The sequence below is a fragment of the Balaenoptera physalus genome (assembly GCF_965194825.1).
Source record: "Balaenoptera physalus genome assembly, chromosome: 7".
NCBI lineage: Eukaryota > Metazoa > Chordata > Mammalia > Artiodactyla > Balaenopteridae > Balaenoptera > Balaenoptera physalus.
Genome location: NC_138886.1, coordinates 49,604,850 through 49,621,838, shown reverse-complemented (window position 1 = coordinate 49,621,838; position 16,989 = coordinate 49,604,850). Strand labels below are relative to the sequence as shown.

At 37.7% G+C, this 16,989-nt stretch overlaps 1 protein-coding gene across 1 annotated transcript in view; it reads left to right on the top strand.

Moving 5' to 3' along the window:
• Positions 1-16,989, top strand: part of CFAP95 (cilia and flagella associated protein 95) — a 93,000-nt gene that overhangs the window by 47,143 nt on the left and 28,868 nt on the right. The window contains 1 exon segment of the mRNA XM_082471151.1: positions 544-603. Within this exon segment, the coding sequence (XP_082327277.1) occupies positions 544-603 (60 nt within the window).

The following is a 16,989-nucleotide window of genomic DNA, read 5'->3' as shown; positions in this document are numbered from 1 at the left end:
TTCATAAAATGGGAATTATAAAAGTATCTACTTCATAGGGTTGTTTTAAGTTTAGATGAAAAGAAGTATGAAATGTGCATAAAAATGCTGCCTGACATGCAGTAAGAATTAGGTAAGCTGTCATTAATCAGAATTAATTGCTCTCATATTCTTGCTCTCTGAGCATTTTGTTTATGTTCTACATAGCAGTTGGACTTACATTCAAGTTATTTATATGAAAGTGTTTCCTCTGAGATTGTTCCTTGAGGGTAGGAACTGTTTCTTAGTCACATCTGTAGTCCTGCAGCCTGGCATAGTGCCTTTCCATGGAAATGTGTGACATAGACTTCATCGTGTATTGTAGTTCTTGGACAAAATGCTGAAATTTCTTTCCATTTACTTGTTGGGACATTTTATTTTGCAAAGTGTATTAAAGTTGCAAACATGGAAATCCTTTAAAAAAATTATAATAAAAATTCAGCTCCCAAATTAGTTTTGTATAGCTCTGAAAGTTTATAAATATCAACTTGACATGTTTTCTAAAAATTGTTATCTTGTTTCCAGGGACACTGGATTGCCTACCACAGGTTTTGGAGCTCTCTTTCCTAGACACCCATCAGATTGGTATGAAATGTTCGTAGTCCCTAAACTGCTGCAGATTGCACAAAATGTTTCTTAATGGTTCAGGAGGTTTGTTTGCAGGGGTGAAGGAGTGAGGGGTGAACCAAGGTCAACAAAGTGCCCTTTATGTGCCATCTTACAGACTTCTTTCCTTTTTTTAAAAAAATGGTGTTTATTTTTTTCCAACTTATTAATACCAACAAACCTGTTAGAAGAAAAATAGATTATCTTTTAAAAACAATTATGAACAGTGATATGTGTGTGTGTGTGTGTGTATGTACAAAAAAATCAGCATTAGACTTCTTTAACAACAGTTTTTTCCCATCAATATGCAAGCAATAATAATAATAATAATAATAATAATAATAATAATAATAATAATATAGTAGTCAATACTCATTATTTGTAGATTCTATATTTACAAGTTCTCTTACTTGCTAAAATTTATTTGTAACCCCCAAATCAATACTAAGGGTGCTGTTGCAGTCATTAATGGATATGCATAAAGTGGCAAAAAATTTGAGCCACCCAATGCACACATTCCCAGCTGAGGTAGAACAAGGCAAGACTCTGCCTTCTTGGTCCAACTCTCATACTGTACGCGAGTGTCCTTTTCATGGTCATGTATGTTTTTTTGCATTTTTTTGTGGTTTTTGTTGGTGATTTTGCTGTTTGAAATGGCTTCCAAGTGTAGTGCTAAAGTGCTATCTAGTGTTTCTAAGGGCAAGAAGGCTGTGATGTGCCTTATGAAGAAAATAGGTGTGTTAGATAGGCTTCCTTCAGGCATGAGTTACAGTGTGGTTGGCCATATTCAACATTAATGAGGCAACTATATATTGAATAAAATGTCTCAAACAGAAACACACATAAAACCAAGGTATGTATTGATTGGTTGATGAAAATGTTGTGACCAGAGGCTTGAAGGAACCTAGCTCTGTATTTCCTACAGAGCTAGGAAGAGGTTCAGGATTTGCTAATTCAGTGTTCACAGTGCCTTTATAGAATATTACTGTGAATAATGAGAGTTGAGTGTATAGCAAGAAACTACTATTTTTTACTGATAAATAAATTTCTTTTGGGGGCAGCATGACTTGTTACTACAGAAAAGAAATTTCTACTCATCTTTCTAAAGAAGACAAACTTTCATAATTTCTGTAATGATAAATAGATAAGTGATGAAATATAGGTACTTACAAGCATGAGAAAATTCTGTGTTGGATTGTGTATTATGAAGATATGAGTACATATCATCACTGGAAATTTAGATGTTTTTGCTTCCTTTGAGAGCTGTCTGGCATTAGAGCTAAGCTGTTCTGCAGAGTCTGCCTAGGGTGGGGGTGGAGAGTACCCTAAATGATAATGCCCCACCCCATTCATAGTCATCTGTTATAATTTTGGCCAGGTGTTCTAAACTGCGGGTTCTAATCTTCATTACTCCTGCAAGGCTGGCCTGGTCTGTGTCCCCTACAGCCTGCTGTAGCATCTTTAAGTAGGCTGGAAGATCCACAGGGAGTATTCCCAGAATGATCGTTGAGGAGGTGGGCTTCTGGCTTCCATCAAGGTGATGAACTAAAAACATCCTGCTGGCTCCCTTTCTTGCACTGAAATCTAGAAATTCCAATAAAGACATGGGTAGACAGAATGAATCCAGAGGCAGACTTTGACAGCTATATCAAAACTCTGAGAAAAATCTTTAGAAAATGATGGGCTAGAGCAGAAGATTGCTGAGGGATGGGATGAAGGGAGAAGAGAGGAGGCAGAGTTGAGGTCTCTACATGGAGACTTGGGCCAACCCAGGGTGAGAGCTGTAATCTCAGTGGGCCAGGCTTGGATAGGAGCTGAACAAGGCTTATCTATTGAGTTTGCAAACTTGGATTATATGCTCCAAGTTGGATTTTTCTGCATTGATTTTGACTGCTGTTTTCAGCCCAGGACAGAAAATGAGACACCCAGGGCTTTACATAATAGAAATTTTGATGCCAGCAACCTACCTCCCTGCAGCTCTGATCTCAGCATTGAGATCTATAATGCCAGTACAGATAGCCAGGAGGACCCTGAGTTGTCTCCCCCAACTCCAATTAGGGAAAGCAATCTCGGATATAGAGGAACTAGGCAGTATATCTTGAGGAGAAAGAAATGCCAGGGAAAATAAGTGCAGTTAAGCCCAGAGAAGTGCAGTAGAGGCACTCAACTCATATCTCCTACACATACACTGAAGACACCAGCTAAGCCTCCCTTTTCAGTGGACCACTTATGTAGTCATCAAAAGCAGAGGCACACATTAAAAAAAAAAAAAAAAGAAAAAAAAGCAGAGGCAACTGATCATCTTAGTAATAATACAGATGAATTCCCAGTCTTAAAAAAATATCATGACACATGTAAAGAACAAAAGCATCATGAAGAATGAAAAGATATAGGCAACCTATACCAGATGAAGTAGACCTGATGGAACAAGTGTAACAGGAATTTAAAACCAATGGAACCGAAATTTAAAGCTTTATTACTTAGAGAAATAAAGACAGTTACAAAATAAGGCAAAATAATAAAAATCAGGTTGACATTAACTTCCCAACAGCAACACTGGATGCAAGAGCATAATATTAAAATATTGAAGGAAAAGAATTTTGAACTCAGAATTATTTAAATTTGAGAGTCAAATAAAGATATCTTCAGGCATATGAGGACTGGTTTCAGACTTACTATCCTGCCACAAATAACTACAGGACTGAGCAAAACATATTAGGCAACTGTTGTCAAGGGTTGGATAGCAGCCAGCGTGGTTCTGTGCTCCTGAAGATGAGATGTGAGCATCACTTATGCACTGAAGTCACTTTTCCTGGCTGCAGCGCAGCAGGGTGAGCCCAAGAGTAGAGCAGTGTTATTGTTGAGCTGGGAGGCGGGAATAGGAATTTAGAGCTTCTGATGTAACTGGAATTTGTAGGATACAGTATTGGACAGAAGGAAGTTGTGTTTGGAGGTGGGAACAGTAGTCTGCATGGGATTTCCCTCAGGTTCTTAGTCAAGGGCTGGGCTCTGCATGCACTATCAAAATAGTACATACTCCTGCTTTTAAAAAATCAAATAGAACTGTCTATAGTGTATTCTAAAATTTCACAATGGTGCTGCCTCCTGCATGGTAGTATTGTGTAGTGGGCTTCAGGGCTCCATTACCTGCTTTCAAATCCTGGCCCTGCCACTTACCAGCTGTGTGAACTTGGGCTAATTGCTTAACCATTTTGTACCTCATTTTTCTTCATCTGTAAATTGGGGATGATAATTATAAAGCCACCAGGCTTTATAGGGTTGTTGTGACAATTAAGCAAGTTAATACATGTAAAACAGTTAAAATAGTAATTTGTGCATACATGGTAAATGCTATGTAGATCAGTTGGGCTAGACACTTGGCAAACCCTTTTCGTCTAGAAACACATATCTATCAGTTCAGGAAAATATTCTTGATTTATTTCATTGATGATTTATACCCTCCATTTTCTCTGTTCTCACTTTTTGGAAATCCTTTATGTGGATGTTGGTTTGCCTGGCCTGGTTCTCTAATTTTCTCATCTTCTCTCTATTTTATATTTATCTTTATTGTCTACTTTACTCTCTGTGTCTTCAACCCTACTATTGAGTTCTCTTTTTGTTTTCTGAATCCTTCTGTTTTTGTAGAATCCTTTTTTGTTGTTTGTTTCATGACTGAACTATCTTCTCTTATCTGTGTGGGGATGTTAATAATAGTTTGTTTTCCTTAATTTTTTTCTTCATGCATCATATCTATTTCCTCCAAGATACTTTTTATTAGTTTGCCTTTTATTTGTTTGCTTGGTCTCTATACTAGAAGCTTTCCTCAGATGTTTGATAATTAATTCTTGGTTCTCTGTGCATGATTAAGAGATGAAGGTCAGAACCTGTGTGTGAAGCTTGTTGATTTGGAGCTTCACTGGAGGAATCTAGGTGGGCCATTTTTTTTGTAGAAGCCCTGGTATCAGGATTTTTAGTCTTTCCTCATGGGCTGGTCACATTCCCTAGAGGAAGTTCCCCAAATTGCCCATCTAAATGGCGAAGGGCTGGTGCCTGTGTTCTTGAAGTGAGTAGGGCAGTTGCCTGGGACATCAATATTAATCCTTCATCGTGTATGGTCACCGAACTGTGTTGTTGGTCAAGAACTTTCTCTTTTACCCTTCCTAGTGGATAAATTTCTAGTTTCCTGCTGGAGTAGGGGAGGGGCAGTTATCCAGCAGTAGTGTGTAGAGGAGGAGCCTGGAGCTCATGTGCTTCTCAAACAGCTCTCTTCCAATCCTCCTTTGCTGTTTTAGGATTTATTCAGCTTTCTGCTAAGTCAGAGACCACTCGTCCATCTCTTGAGTTTCCAAAATTTATTTCTCTTGTCCCTTTTCTGTTCTCCTTGTTCTTGTGGGTTTATTTTTACTTTTTTGAGTATCTTTGACTTTAGTGGAGCTTTTTGAGGAAGCAAGATTTGATGTGTACATTCAATCTTAACCCTGAAGTCATTCAGTCTCATCTGAAATGTCACCTCCTCCAGAGGACGTTCTTCTTGTTCTTGTGTGTTTATTTTTATTTTTAATTTTTTTGAGTATCTTTGATTTTAGTGGAGCTTTTTGAGGAAGCAAGATTCGATGTGTACATTCAATCTTAACCCTGAAGTCATTCAGTCTCATATGAAATGTCACCTCCTCCAGAGGACCTTCCCTTCCTACTGCCACCCCCAGCCTATCTGGTAGGTCCCTGTGGGTGTTCATAGCACCGTGTACTTCTTTTATCCTTACACTATTCATTTAGGTTGCTATTACTTACATTCTTATTTGTCTTTCTTTCTGAATTCAATGCTCTGAAGCACAAGGCTGTTGCAGCTCTCCCCCAGTCCTAACAGAGAGCCTGACCTGCAGCAGATATAATTAATTTCTTGAATGAACAAATTAGTTATTTCTGATGTTGAACAGCAAATTATAATGGAAAAGGGGTATGACTAATTCCTATTTTACTTGATTTAGGACTTTAAGTCCTGAAGAACCAAAGTTGTTCTCAATTCTATTCTGGTAAATACATTAAAAGACATGGTCTTTTAGAAAATCAGCCCTTATTAGTTTGAATTGCTAGAATTACTTGTTTGTTTTACTTGATTCACAGGTATTAACAAGGAAATAAATACATGAGCACCATCAACCATCCTCCACTAATTCCATATGTAATTCTTTCTTTCAGTTAATGTACACTAATTATAGGATATTCCATACAATAGAATGCTGTGGTGTTTTAGAATCTGCTGTCTTGAATATTAAATATTCTTTTGCTTCTTGCCAACTGTACAGCTGTAGGAGTTAAATGTCAACTTTAAAAGGCAATGAATAAAAATGAGTTTGCTCAATGGACCAAAATAATGTGCTTCAACTTATAAAAGAAAAACTGTAATCATAATGTAAATTTAAACTTCAGGTTACCTCAGTGGAAAAAATCAGAATACAGGTATAGCTTTGTTATTAAGGAGACATTAGTCAGATGCATTTATCTTAATTTTAGATAACATCCATTATGTAGTGATGGCATTTGACAGTCTGTTTCTTTTCTCACAACTCAAACAATAGCCCACCTACTTTATTTTGAACCAATGTGAAGGAGACGCAACACCGTTCTTCCTTAAGTTGGCAGAAAACATCTCAGTGGAACATATTGAAAATCAGAACAACTAGAATGTTTGACACCACTGGACTTATCACTCCTCACCTAAACTAGAGAAAAGGGCTTGGTGGATAATTCCTTCCACATGTGTCACAGATGGAGATAAATTTTAAACAATTCCAATATATGGAACAGTCAGGTTGAGACCAAAAGTGATATTGATGACTTACACTTTAAAAATGAGATCAGTATGCTTTGAGGCTAGATTGAGCTCATCCAGAACTAGAGTTATTGCTTCTCTTGACAGTCGATCGCATCAGTGAGTTACCAAGAAATTGGCGTTGGCCAGTGATGGAAGGGGTGAAAGTCAGGGAGGCTCAAAGACCTCTTAGACATTAACAGTGCTCTTATGGTCTCAAATGGATACAGTTGCATGTTTAGGGGTCTCTAACATACATTACTTTTACTACATGGATAGAGACATTAAAGTTGTAGAAAAGTAGCGAGGCACATTGCCTTTAAGGCACATAGGAAAAGTGGATGGGAACACGAAGATGTAAGTTAATTTAAGAGTCTTTCTTTGCCCTCCTACCTTGTTCTCAAGAATCCTCAAGGAACGTTCACTTAATTTGGAAGTACTTTTTATGAGGCATGGAAAACTCACTCACTAATTATCAGAAGGCTCCTCGAGTCTGATTATCTAATACAAAATCATATGATTTGTCTGTAGAACCAGACAGTTGTAGCTGATTTATTCTAAGAAGTAAGGTTTTCCACATATAATATCTTGACTGTGTCTGTGACCATTTAACAAACAAAAAACCAGAAAGCAAAATGATAGAACAAAACAACAACAACAAAAACTATATAAAGCAAATCCAATTTTGAAAGAGATATAGTATAAATATAATTTTAAGATCTTATTTCTCAGAAGCCCTTATTTAAATATACATATATAACTGTATGTGGTCCTGGGATAATGGTTCGCAGGAGAAGTTCTTTTATTTTATTTTATTTTTTTACAGGAAAAAGCCAATTCTGGCATAGAATATTTGCTGGGTGAGAAGCAGGTCCATGGGCTCCTGGGTCAGTTTGAGGTCAGCCCAGAAGTACTGACCACCTACTAGAGGATAGAGACGAAGCAAGGTAGACCTCTTACAAGGCCAGCTCTAACTAATGTGTCCTGTCATTTTTGTCAAATTTCATTGCCTTCTGGTGGTAGTGATTAGTGTTTATTGTTGAAATTTTATGATAAATGTGTCTTGTTTCCAGAATCATCCAAACATTTATGTGATCCACGTGATGGGAGAAGAAAGAAATTAGTAGTGTTTTAGATCACTGGGTAGCTTTTTGGACATAGTGTGGTTTTTAAGAAAGGGTGTAGGAAAATAGGAGACCTGGATTCTACTTTGGGACCTGTACTAAACCTGCTATGTGACTTTGTGCTGGCTAATAACCCTCTCTGGGCTCCAGTTGTTTCCATCTGGAAAATGAGAGGATTGAACCAATTAATCTGTAAAGTCCTTTCCTGCTCTAAAATTTTATGGTTCTAAAGAAGAAAGGCATCTGTAGTCACATAAATGGACAAGTTAAATGAGGCCAAAAAGTAGTTCAGACGGTTAAGTTTTCATTGTTGGCAGAGAGCACTTATCCATATGTGTGTGGAGTGATTGCCTCACAGCAGCAGTAGCAAGTTTAGGCCACAGTTTAAACTCTCTCAATTTACTCCTCTCACTGGGGCATTTAACATTTGTAAAACCTTTGGCCCTCTTCAGAGGAAAGGGACTGAATATGAATAGCAGGAGGTTTTTTTTGTTTTTTGTTTTTTCTCAAAGTGCAAGGCATTTACTTTCTTTTCTACTCAAGCGCTTGTGTTGTGGCTTGTCTCTTGGTAAAATACCACCCAGTTGTTGGACATTTGTCCATAAGAAAAAGAGTTTAAAAATTGCCCTATGGTGATGGTGATGAGGATAACAACAAAGAAAATGTGGAGAGGAGAATGGTGTGGTGAAAAGGCTATGGAATGAGAATGAGACAGACCTGAATTCAATTCTTTTTTTTTTTAAATTTATTTATTTTTGGCTGCGTTGGGTCTTTGTTGCTGAGCGCGGGCTTTCTCTAGTTGGTGGCAAGTGGGGGCTACTCTTCACTGTGGTGCGCGGGCTTCTCATTGTGGTGGCTTCCCTTGTTGCAGAGCATGGGCTCTAGGTGTGCGGGCTCAGGAGTTGTGGCGTGTCAGCGCTAGAGTGCAGGCTCAGTAGTTGTGGCACACGGGCTTAATTGCTCCGTGGCATGTGGGATCTTCCTGGACCAGGGATCGAACCCGTGTCCCCTGCATTGGCAGGGGGATTCTTAACCACTGCACCACCAGGGAAGTCCCTTGAGTTCAATTCTTGATACCCTTTCTTTTTAAAAAAAAATTATTTTATTGAAGTATAGTTGATTTACAATGTTGTGTTAATTTCTGTTGTACAGAAAAGTGATTCAGATATATATATACACATATGTATATTCTTTTGCATATTCTTTTCCATTATGGTTTATCACAGGATATTGAATATAGTTCCCTGTGCTATACAGTAGGACCTTGTTTTTTAATCCATTCTATATATAATAGTTTGCATCTGCTAATCCCAAACTCCCAATCCATCCCTCCTCCTTGACAAACCACAAATCTGTTCTCTATGTCTGTGAGTCTGTTTCTATTTTGTAGATTAAGTTCATTTGTGTCATATTTTAGATTTCCCATATAAGTGATATCATATAGTATTTGTCTTTCTCTTTCTGATTTACTTCACTTAGTATGATGATCTCTGTGTCCATCCATGTTGCTGCAAATGGTGTTATTTCATTCATTTTTATGGCTAATATTCCACTGTATATAGGTACCACATCTTTTTTATCCATTCATCTGTTGATGGATATTTAGGTTGTCTCCATGTCTTGGCTATTATGAATAGTGCTGCTATGAACATATGGGTGCATGTATCTTTTTGTTGATTCCCCTTCTTATTTGTTGTAGGACCTTTTATTTCTGTGTGTCCAGCTTTCTTCTTTTGGATAACATTCTGTCTCCCATTCAGTGCAATCCAGTTAGTCTGTATGATAAATGGGCTGATTCTGTTCTCCACTCCCACCTCCCCACAAACCCAAGTGTTGGGCATATGACCCAGGCCAGGCCAATCAGAAAGCACTCTAGGATAGTAATCAGAGTTTTGAGCAAGGTGCCCTCTAGTGCTCCAGGTGACAAGTTACAGAGGGCGTCTTGCTGCTAGTGGAGCATCTATCTGTAAATGAAGCTAAGCAGAGGTGTGGAAAAAGAGTTCTGATTATATTCTTTTTATGTGTGCTGGTATTTTCCCTTTTTTTTCTCTTCATCAAGCTTGAATAACTTATAACTTGAGTAATACTAATAATAGCAAATACTTATATGGTGTTTATTATGTGCCAGGCACCATTATAAGGGTTTTACATGTGCTGACTTACTTACTCCCTATAAAAACTCTGTGAGTTGGTTCCATCATCATCTACATTCTATGGAGGGGGGAAAAAAGGTACGGAGAAGTCAAGTAACATGATCAAACTCTCACAGCTGGTAAGTAATAATGAGCCAGGATTTTAACTGAGACAGTCATACATCAAAGTTCATGGTCTTAGCTACTCTACTAAACTGCTTCTCTGAATGATAGATCAACTAAGACTCTATCACTTTCCTCTGTAAACCCAGAGATGATAATTGCTACATTTAGCCTTGAGCACCAAGCTCTTGAAGGAAGTACTGGTGAAAGTGTGGTCACTTGTCTCCCGAGGTGGCCGCCAACAGTTCCTTCCCTCTCTGTACATGCATGCTACAGCTCCCATGAAGAGGCAGGGTTATTCTGAGCTGGCCTTAATACTGGCTTTGATCAATAAAATGTAGCAGAACTGATGTCCTCAGACTTCTGAGTGCAGACCTTAAAGGGACTGGTAGTTGTTGCTTTCTGATTCTTGGACTCTAGTTAACATGCTATAAGTAACCCAAGCCACATGGTGGAGAACTAAGACACTGTATTTGACAGCTCCAACTGAGCTCCCAGACAACAGACAAAACCAGCTGCCAGCCATGGGAGTGAGCTATCTTGGATATTCCAGTCTAGTCAAATGCCTGGATGACTGTAGCTCTTACTGACATCACATGGAGCAGAAAAACCACCCAGCTGAGCCCATGATCTTACATAATAATCAGAGATAATAACATGGTTGTTATTTTAAGCCAGGAACATTTAAGCCACAGCATCAGGTAATTAAAACAAACTTCATGTCTCTAACTACCATGATTACATGGCTACTTCTACCGTTATTTGGCCTATTGGTATAGTTTTGTCATTGCTAATCCATCAGGCATGCAAGCAGTTCAAACTTTTGAAACTGATGAGCTAATAAAACAAATGCGTGGTAAAGATTTTCAAAATGTCAACGTCGTGTAATTTATATTTAATCCCATTTCCTTTTATCCCATGCCCATTAATAATGAGCCTCTATTACTAGTATTACTCTTTATAATATTGGAAGTTTATGTGGTTGTCATAAATTTATCATTATTTATAATTACTTAAAATAAGTCTTCAGTGGGTCCCAGTGGATAGAACTATGTTATGCATCTTTGAGCCACAGAGGTGGTTTCACAGGAATAAGAACTTTCCAGAATTACAGAAATCTTTGCTGCTATCCATATTTAATTTGGTCCCATATTTGCTACTTACATAGTTAAATTATTACCCTAACATGTAAGAACAATCTATTGTTTTCAAATGGCTTCCAAAAGTTATTAGGCCTGAAGAAATTATATTTGTGCCACATATCTGAGTTTATTCTTTCAACATAAACATTTAATGAGTGCCTATTATGTATTAGGAATATAGAGACAAAAGACACCCCCATTCCTGAAGTAGCTCATTATCTCATATATGAAACAGAAAAATAACCAGTCAATACTCGTGTATTAGTAAGGAATATACTTGGCTGAAAGTAACAGAAAACCTAACTAGTAGCAACTTGAATAATTAAGGAATTTGGTCATCTAGCATGAAATATAAGGGAGTTCAAGACTGATGTGGCACCTAAACAATGTCATCAAGGATACAGGGTCTTTTTGTCTTTCTTCTCTACCAGCTTTGCTAGGTAGCTTTCATCCCCATACTCTCAAGATGGTTACTATGTCTCCCAACAGCAATCTGTTCTAGAAAGGAAGACGTGGGAAAACAAAGAGATAAAGGAAACCCTCTTCAGGATCTTCATTTTACATCTATTGGATAGATTGTGACATGGCCACCCTTGGCTGGCCACCCTTGGCTACAAGAGTCTTCTAATTAGAGAAAGACAAGGGAGAAAGGAGGTCGGAATAGGGGTTGAATAAGCCAACCTATACCCTACAACATGCTAGGGTAAACATAGTGATACCTGAGTTGAATCATGGAATAGGAGTTGGAATTAGCCAGACCAACAGGAGAGAAGGGCACCCCAGGCAGAGGATATAGGCCATACAAAGGCAGGGAGGAGTGGGACCTATGATGGGCATACCTGGTTCACAGAGTACATGTTTGCACTGATGACAGCTAAAGTTGGAGAGAGATGCTGGGGACAAAGCAAGCAGGGCCTGAAAGCTATGTTAAGGAATTTGGACTTTGTCTTGCAGGCAGGAGTGAAAGGTTTTCAAGCGTGGTGTAGGAATGATCAGATTTGTGTTCATAAAGCAGACAACAGATTGGTAGGCACCTGAGACTATAGTCAGAAGACTGTTGAACTAATCAAGGCAAGACATAATAAGGCCCTGAGCTTTAGTGATGGTGGTGTGGAGGGAAAAAAGGGTTCAGATTTTAGACGTATTAAAAGAGAGGAATAGACATTTACTGGATGATTGGTTAGTTATGAGGGTAAATAAGACTCAAGGTAGAATACCAGGCTTCTGGCTTAGGCAACTGGGGGTTAATGGGGCCATTCACTGAGGCAGTGAAGATGGGAGGAAGATGAAATGTCAGATAGCAAGTGGATATTTGAAACTGGAGCATAAGAGAGGTCACTGACCCAGACCCAGTTGCTAATATAAATATCTTAACTAGTTCCTCTGCCTCCAGTCTTGTCCCTTTCAAACCGTTCTCCATCCAGCAGCTTGAATAATCCAATTAAAATGCAAAGTAAATCATGCTCTTCTACTGTTTACTTAATATCATTGCAGTATTGTTTTTTTCTTCTAGTGTTAATGAGCACATACTATGTGTCTGGCACTGAGCTAAGGGCTTTCGTACCTTATTTCATTTAATTCTCATTCTTTGAAATGGAGGCTGCAACTATCTCCATTACAAAGAGGTTCAGAGAGGTAAAGTAACTTTTCAAAAGTTCCTTACCTAGTAAGCACCAGAGCTGGGTTTTAAATTCATGTCTGGTCTGTCTGACTGCAGAGGCTGTGTTGTTCTTAACCACTATAGTACGCTGTCTTTCATGCTTAAGCGAACAGAGTGCTCTGTATCCTTCAAAGTACTTTCACATGCATTATCCACTATCCCTTTCCTCCTAACATTCATTACAAGGTCATTTGGGTAAGTATTTTATTAATTGTATAGATGAGTAAATCAAAGCACAGAGGTAATAAAGGACTCCAACTCCTCATTAATTAATCCATCCCTTCTATAAATATATATGGATTGCATACTCATAAGGGAAATTAAGATGCAGAGAGTTTAAATTACTTGCTCAAGGCCCTGTGACCACTTGGTTGTAAAGCAGAGACTAGAATCTCTGGGTTCAGAGTTCTGTGTTCTTGATGGGAGGGGAATACTGCTTCTAAACTGCTAGGGAACTAAGTCAGGGCTTGGCTTGGATCAGGAGTAAAAGCAGATTCAAATTATCCTCCACTTCATCTTTCCTCCCCACCTCTTTCCCACTGGCTTCTTCAAGGTTGGTTTCTGAAAAATAGTCCTGGCATTCAGCAGTTGTGGAAGAACTGTCAGATTTGGTCTTCGTGGCTTCCTCAGTAAATAGAAGGAGGAAATGACAGGGATATCCATTTTAACTCAATATGAGATTTTTTTTTTTTTAATGATGGTTGCCTGTCGAGAATGAGACAGAATTTCCCAGAGTGGCTGTAAGATCCCCTTTCCCTCGTACCACACAGAGTCAAGTAGAATTCGTGGCCGTCTGTGGCTGTACTCATTCTAAATAATGGATGCTGCTTCTACTGCTGCCAGCGATCGGATTAATTCCAAATTAATTCTCTGCTTCCTTGAGTTACTAACTTAGATTCAGATTCTTAGGTGGGACCATCTGATTTGTTGAATAGATGTCACATGCCATTATTCTGGCTGCTGGGAAGCTGGGTAAGAAAATATCTGCCCCATCTCTTGACAAAACAGAAAAGAAGCAGTTAACCTTTAAAGTTCTTCCAGATTTAAGAAACCATGATTCCAGGGTACATCATCTTTTCCTAGATTTTGGTACATCATCTTGTCATAGAATCACGCATGTTACCACTGGTGTTATTGCAGGTGTAGGTATTTTAAATAATACTATGGCTTTAATGATAACTTCAATATCAGACTCCTTTTCCTTTCTCATCTTACAAAACACCTTTAGTTGTTCTCTACCTTACAACTGTTAAAGGTTGAAGAGGGCATATGTGGCAAACTATGGGTGGTGCTGGGTGAAAGCCAGCTGGCGAACTTCCAAGCGTCCTTTCATGGTGGCATTATCTTGGTGAATTTACCAGCATCTGGTCTTTAGTTTTACATTTCCAGAAAGACAATTTTATCTGTGCTTCAGAATTTATCTGACTCATGGAAACTGACTTGTGCTCATTAAACTCACAAGAAAAGCCAGAATTCTAATTAGTTAATTTATAATGAGAAATAAAATCTTCAAGCACACCAGTCATGTCAGCCTAATAAAAGCATTCTCTCTCAGTAAAAAAAAAAAAACTGTATAGAAAGCCAAACTGTAATCAAATTGTTGCCAGTCTGCTTGGAATCAGAGTGAAGGGAGTTAGTTATTTGATTACAATGATCAATGGCCTCAGACTTTGACTGCCTGATTGTAATAAGACTCCTTTGGTAGTAAGTGAGAGAAGGCACAATTAAAATTATCTTGGACCAAAAAAGGAGTTAATTAAAAACAGTATTGGCGTACCTCATGGAACTCTGGGAAGGTCCATTGAAGAGCTGGGCTTCAGAGACTGCTGGAATCAGGACTAGAAAACCTACAGGATTCTCTTCCTGTTGGCTTCATTTGCTCCCTCTGAGGGTAAGGACATTACATCCCATGGTTCTCATCACAGGAGAGTGACTGACCCTTTCCCATTGGTGTCTATTAAGAAATCCCATGGGAGAGCTCTGACTGACATGGGCTGGAGGCTGACCTTTGGACCTATCAGCTATGGATAGTGATGGAGTGGTAGAGGAGGGCCACATGGCATAGGCTTGCTCCTGTGGCTCCAGATGTGAATTAAAGTCATTGTTGACTGCCATAAGTTGGATTTGAGCCCTGACATTGATATACTCCAGCTCGCTTCCTATAACCAGAGAGGTCTCTTTATGAGCCAGAACACCTCTTCCCCAGGATATGCCTAGAACCAATGCCTCTCTTATCTTTCTCCCCTTTTGCTCTCCTGAGTTTCTCTGAAGGCCATTTCTCTTCTAATGGACTTGATCTTTCCTTCCTTATATTATTTATTTGGCTACAACTTTAAGCTGATATCTAAGAGGAAGATCCATGTTGGTTTTTCATATTTTTATTCTCAAAAGACAATCAAATTTTATTAAATATATCACTTAAAGATTGTTACCCCCTTCTTCAAATTTATAAAAAAAAGAAGGGGGAATCACAAAGAGTTTATAAGTAACTGTAACTGACTGAAATTCATCATTCAGTGCTGTAAAAGTTTCCATTTGGTCAAGCTACATTGCCTTTTTAAAAAGATAATTGAATATTTTAATCTTCTGCCTCTATTTACTTTGAATTCTCATTGTGGTAAATCTATATCCTTTATATTTTAATTTTATTTTTATTGCTTTATTCATTTAGTAAATATTTTTCAGTGCCTACCTTGTATCAGACTCTGTGCTGGGAGGTGAAAATAAAGAGAGGGAGAAGAGCCTGAACATGGGGAATGGGTTTCTGCCTGTGAGAAACGCCTGATGAGTGAGTTGAGAGATGCCCGGTGCTGGCTTGCAAGGTTGGCCTGCCTAAAGCAAACTCTGATATTTGACTGATAATTATATCATTTGAGTCATAACTTTAGATGAGAATAGAGCAGGGAAACAAGTTCGTTGTCATCTATTCACACTTAAACATTTTAAGATGGAATATTTCCATATAAAATACTTTCAAACACCCATCTGCTCATTATCCAGTTATAATATAAGTTAATATTTTTACCATATTTACTTCATAATTTTTTGGAGAAATGATTTATCTAGCCATCCAATATATCCACCCTATTGATGGACGTTAGTTTCCAAAATTTCACTAGTGCAAATAAGGCTTCATTGAGTATCTGTATACTTGTCTCCTTGAGTATATATGCAAGGGTTTCTTTATACTCAGAAATAGAATTGCTGGGTGTTAAGATATGTGCACCTTCAATTTTGCAAAATATTGCCACCAGTAGTGTATGAATATGTTTATTCTTTCATATCCTTATCAACATTGTAGAAAATTTTTCCTTTTTACCAGTCTAATGGATATGAAATGGTACATCATTGTTGTTTTACTTTGCATTTCACTAATTACTGAATTTAAGACTGAATTTTAAGCCTGAATTTATTTTCAAATAATAATTAGCCATTCTGATTTCTTCTACTGTGAATTGGCTAGTTATTTAAAAAATCCATTTTTATGGGATTTTGTCTTTTATTGATTTGTAAGAATTTTTTATTCTCGGTACTAATCTTGTTTTGGTAAATTTTGTAATATCTTCTTCTAGTCTATACCTTCTCTTGTAACTCTGTTTATACTGTCTTTTGAGCAATAGAACTTTTAAATTATAATTTAATCAAGACCTACATATAAAATGTCAGACAGTAAACCTTTTAGAAATTATATATGTATACACATATACATACACATATGTAACATACGTTGAGTCATCCATCATAAATAAAGGAGTTATTTTATGTCCTTTAAAATTTTTAATAAATTTTCTCCATAAATGTCAATCTTACACTGGTTGTATTCCTATAGGAAGCTTAGAGATTTTATTGCAATTATAAGTGGGATTTTACCACTTTAATTACACTTTCTAATTTCTTGTTGCTGGTGTATTGCTATGACATTTTTGTATATTGATCTTGTATCCAACAACCTTCCTGGAACTTGCCTACTTTTATGATTTGTAGATTCTTATGGGTATTCTAACATACAACCTTATCATCTGTTGGAAAATGAAAATATTGTTCTTCCATTCCAGTTTTCTTCTTTTTCTTATTTAATGGTATTTGCTAGAATCTCTAGTACATCATTGAATAGAAATGCTGATGGACTTCTGTAACTATTTGGGAAAATGTTTCTGGGGAGGATTTTCATCAACTTAGTTTTGATTTTCATTTACTGTTTTCTTCTCATAGTAATGTTGCCCTTTGCTGTTTAAGTATGTTGAATTTTCTTGGACTAGCAGCAATCAGGTAATTGTACAGAGGGGGAATGAGAAGGTTGGACAGTTTCCTCAATATCTTGGTTCAAGAGTGCCCTCTTCTGTTGAATCAGTGAAGTGAACTTTATTTCATT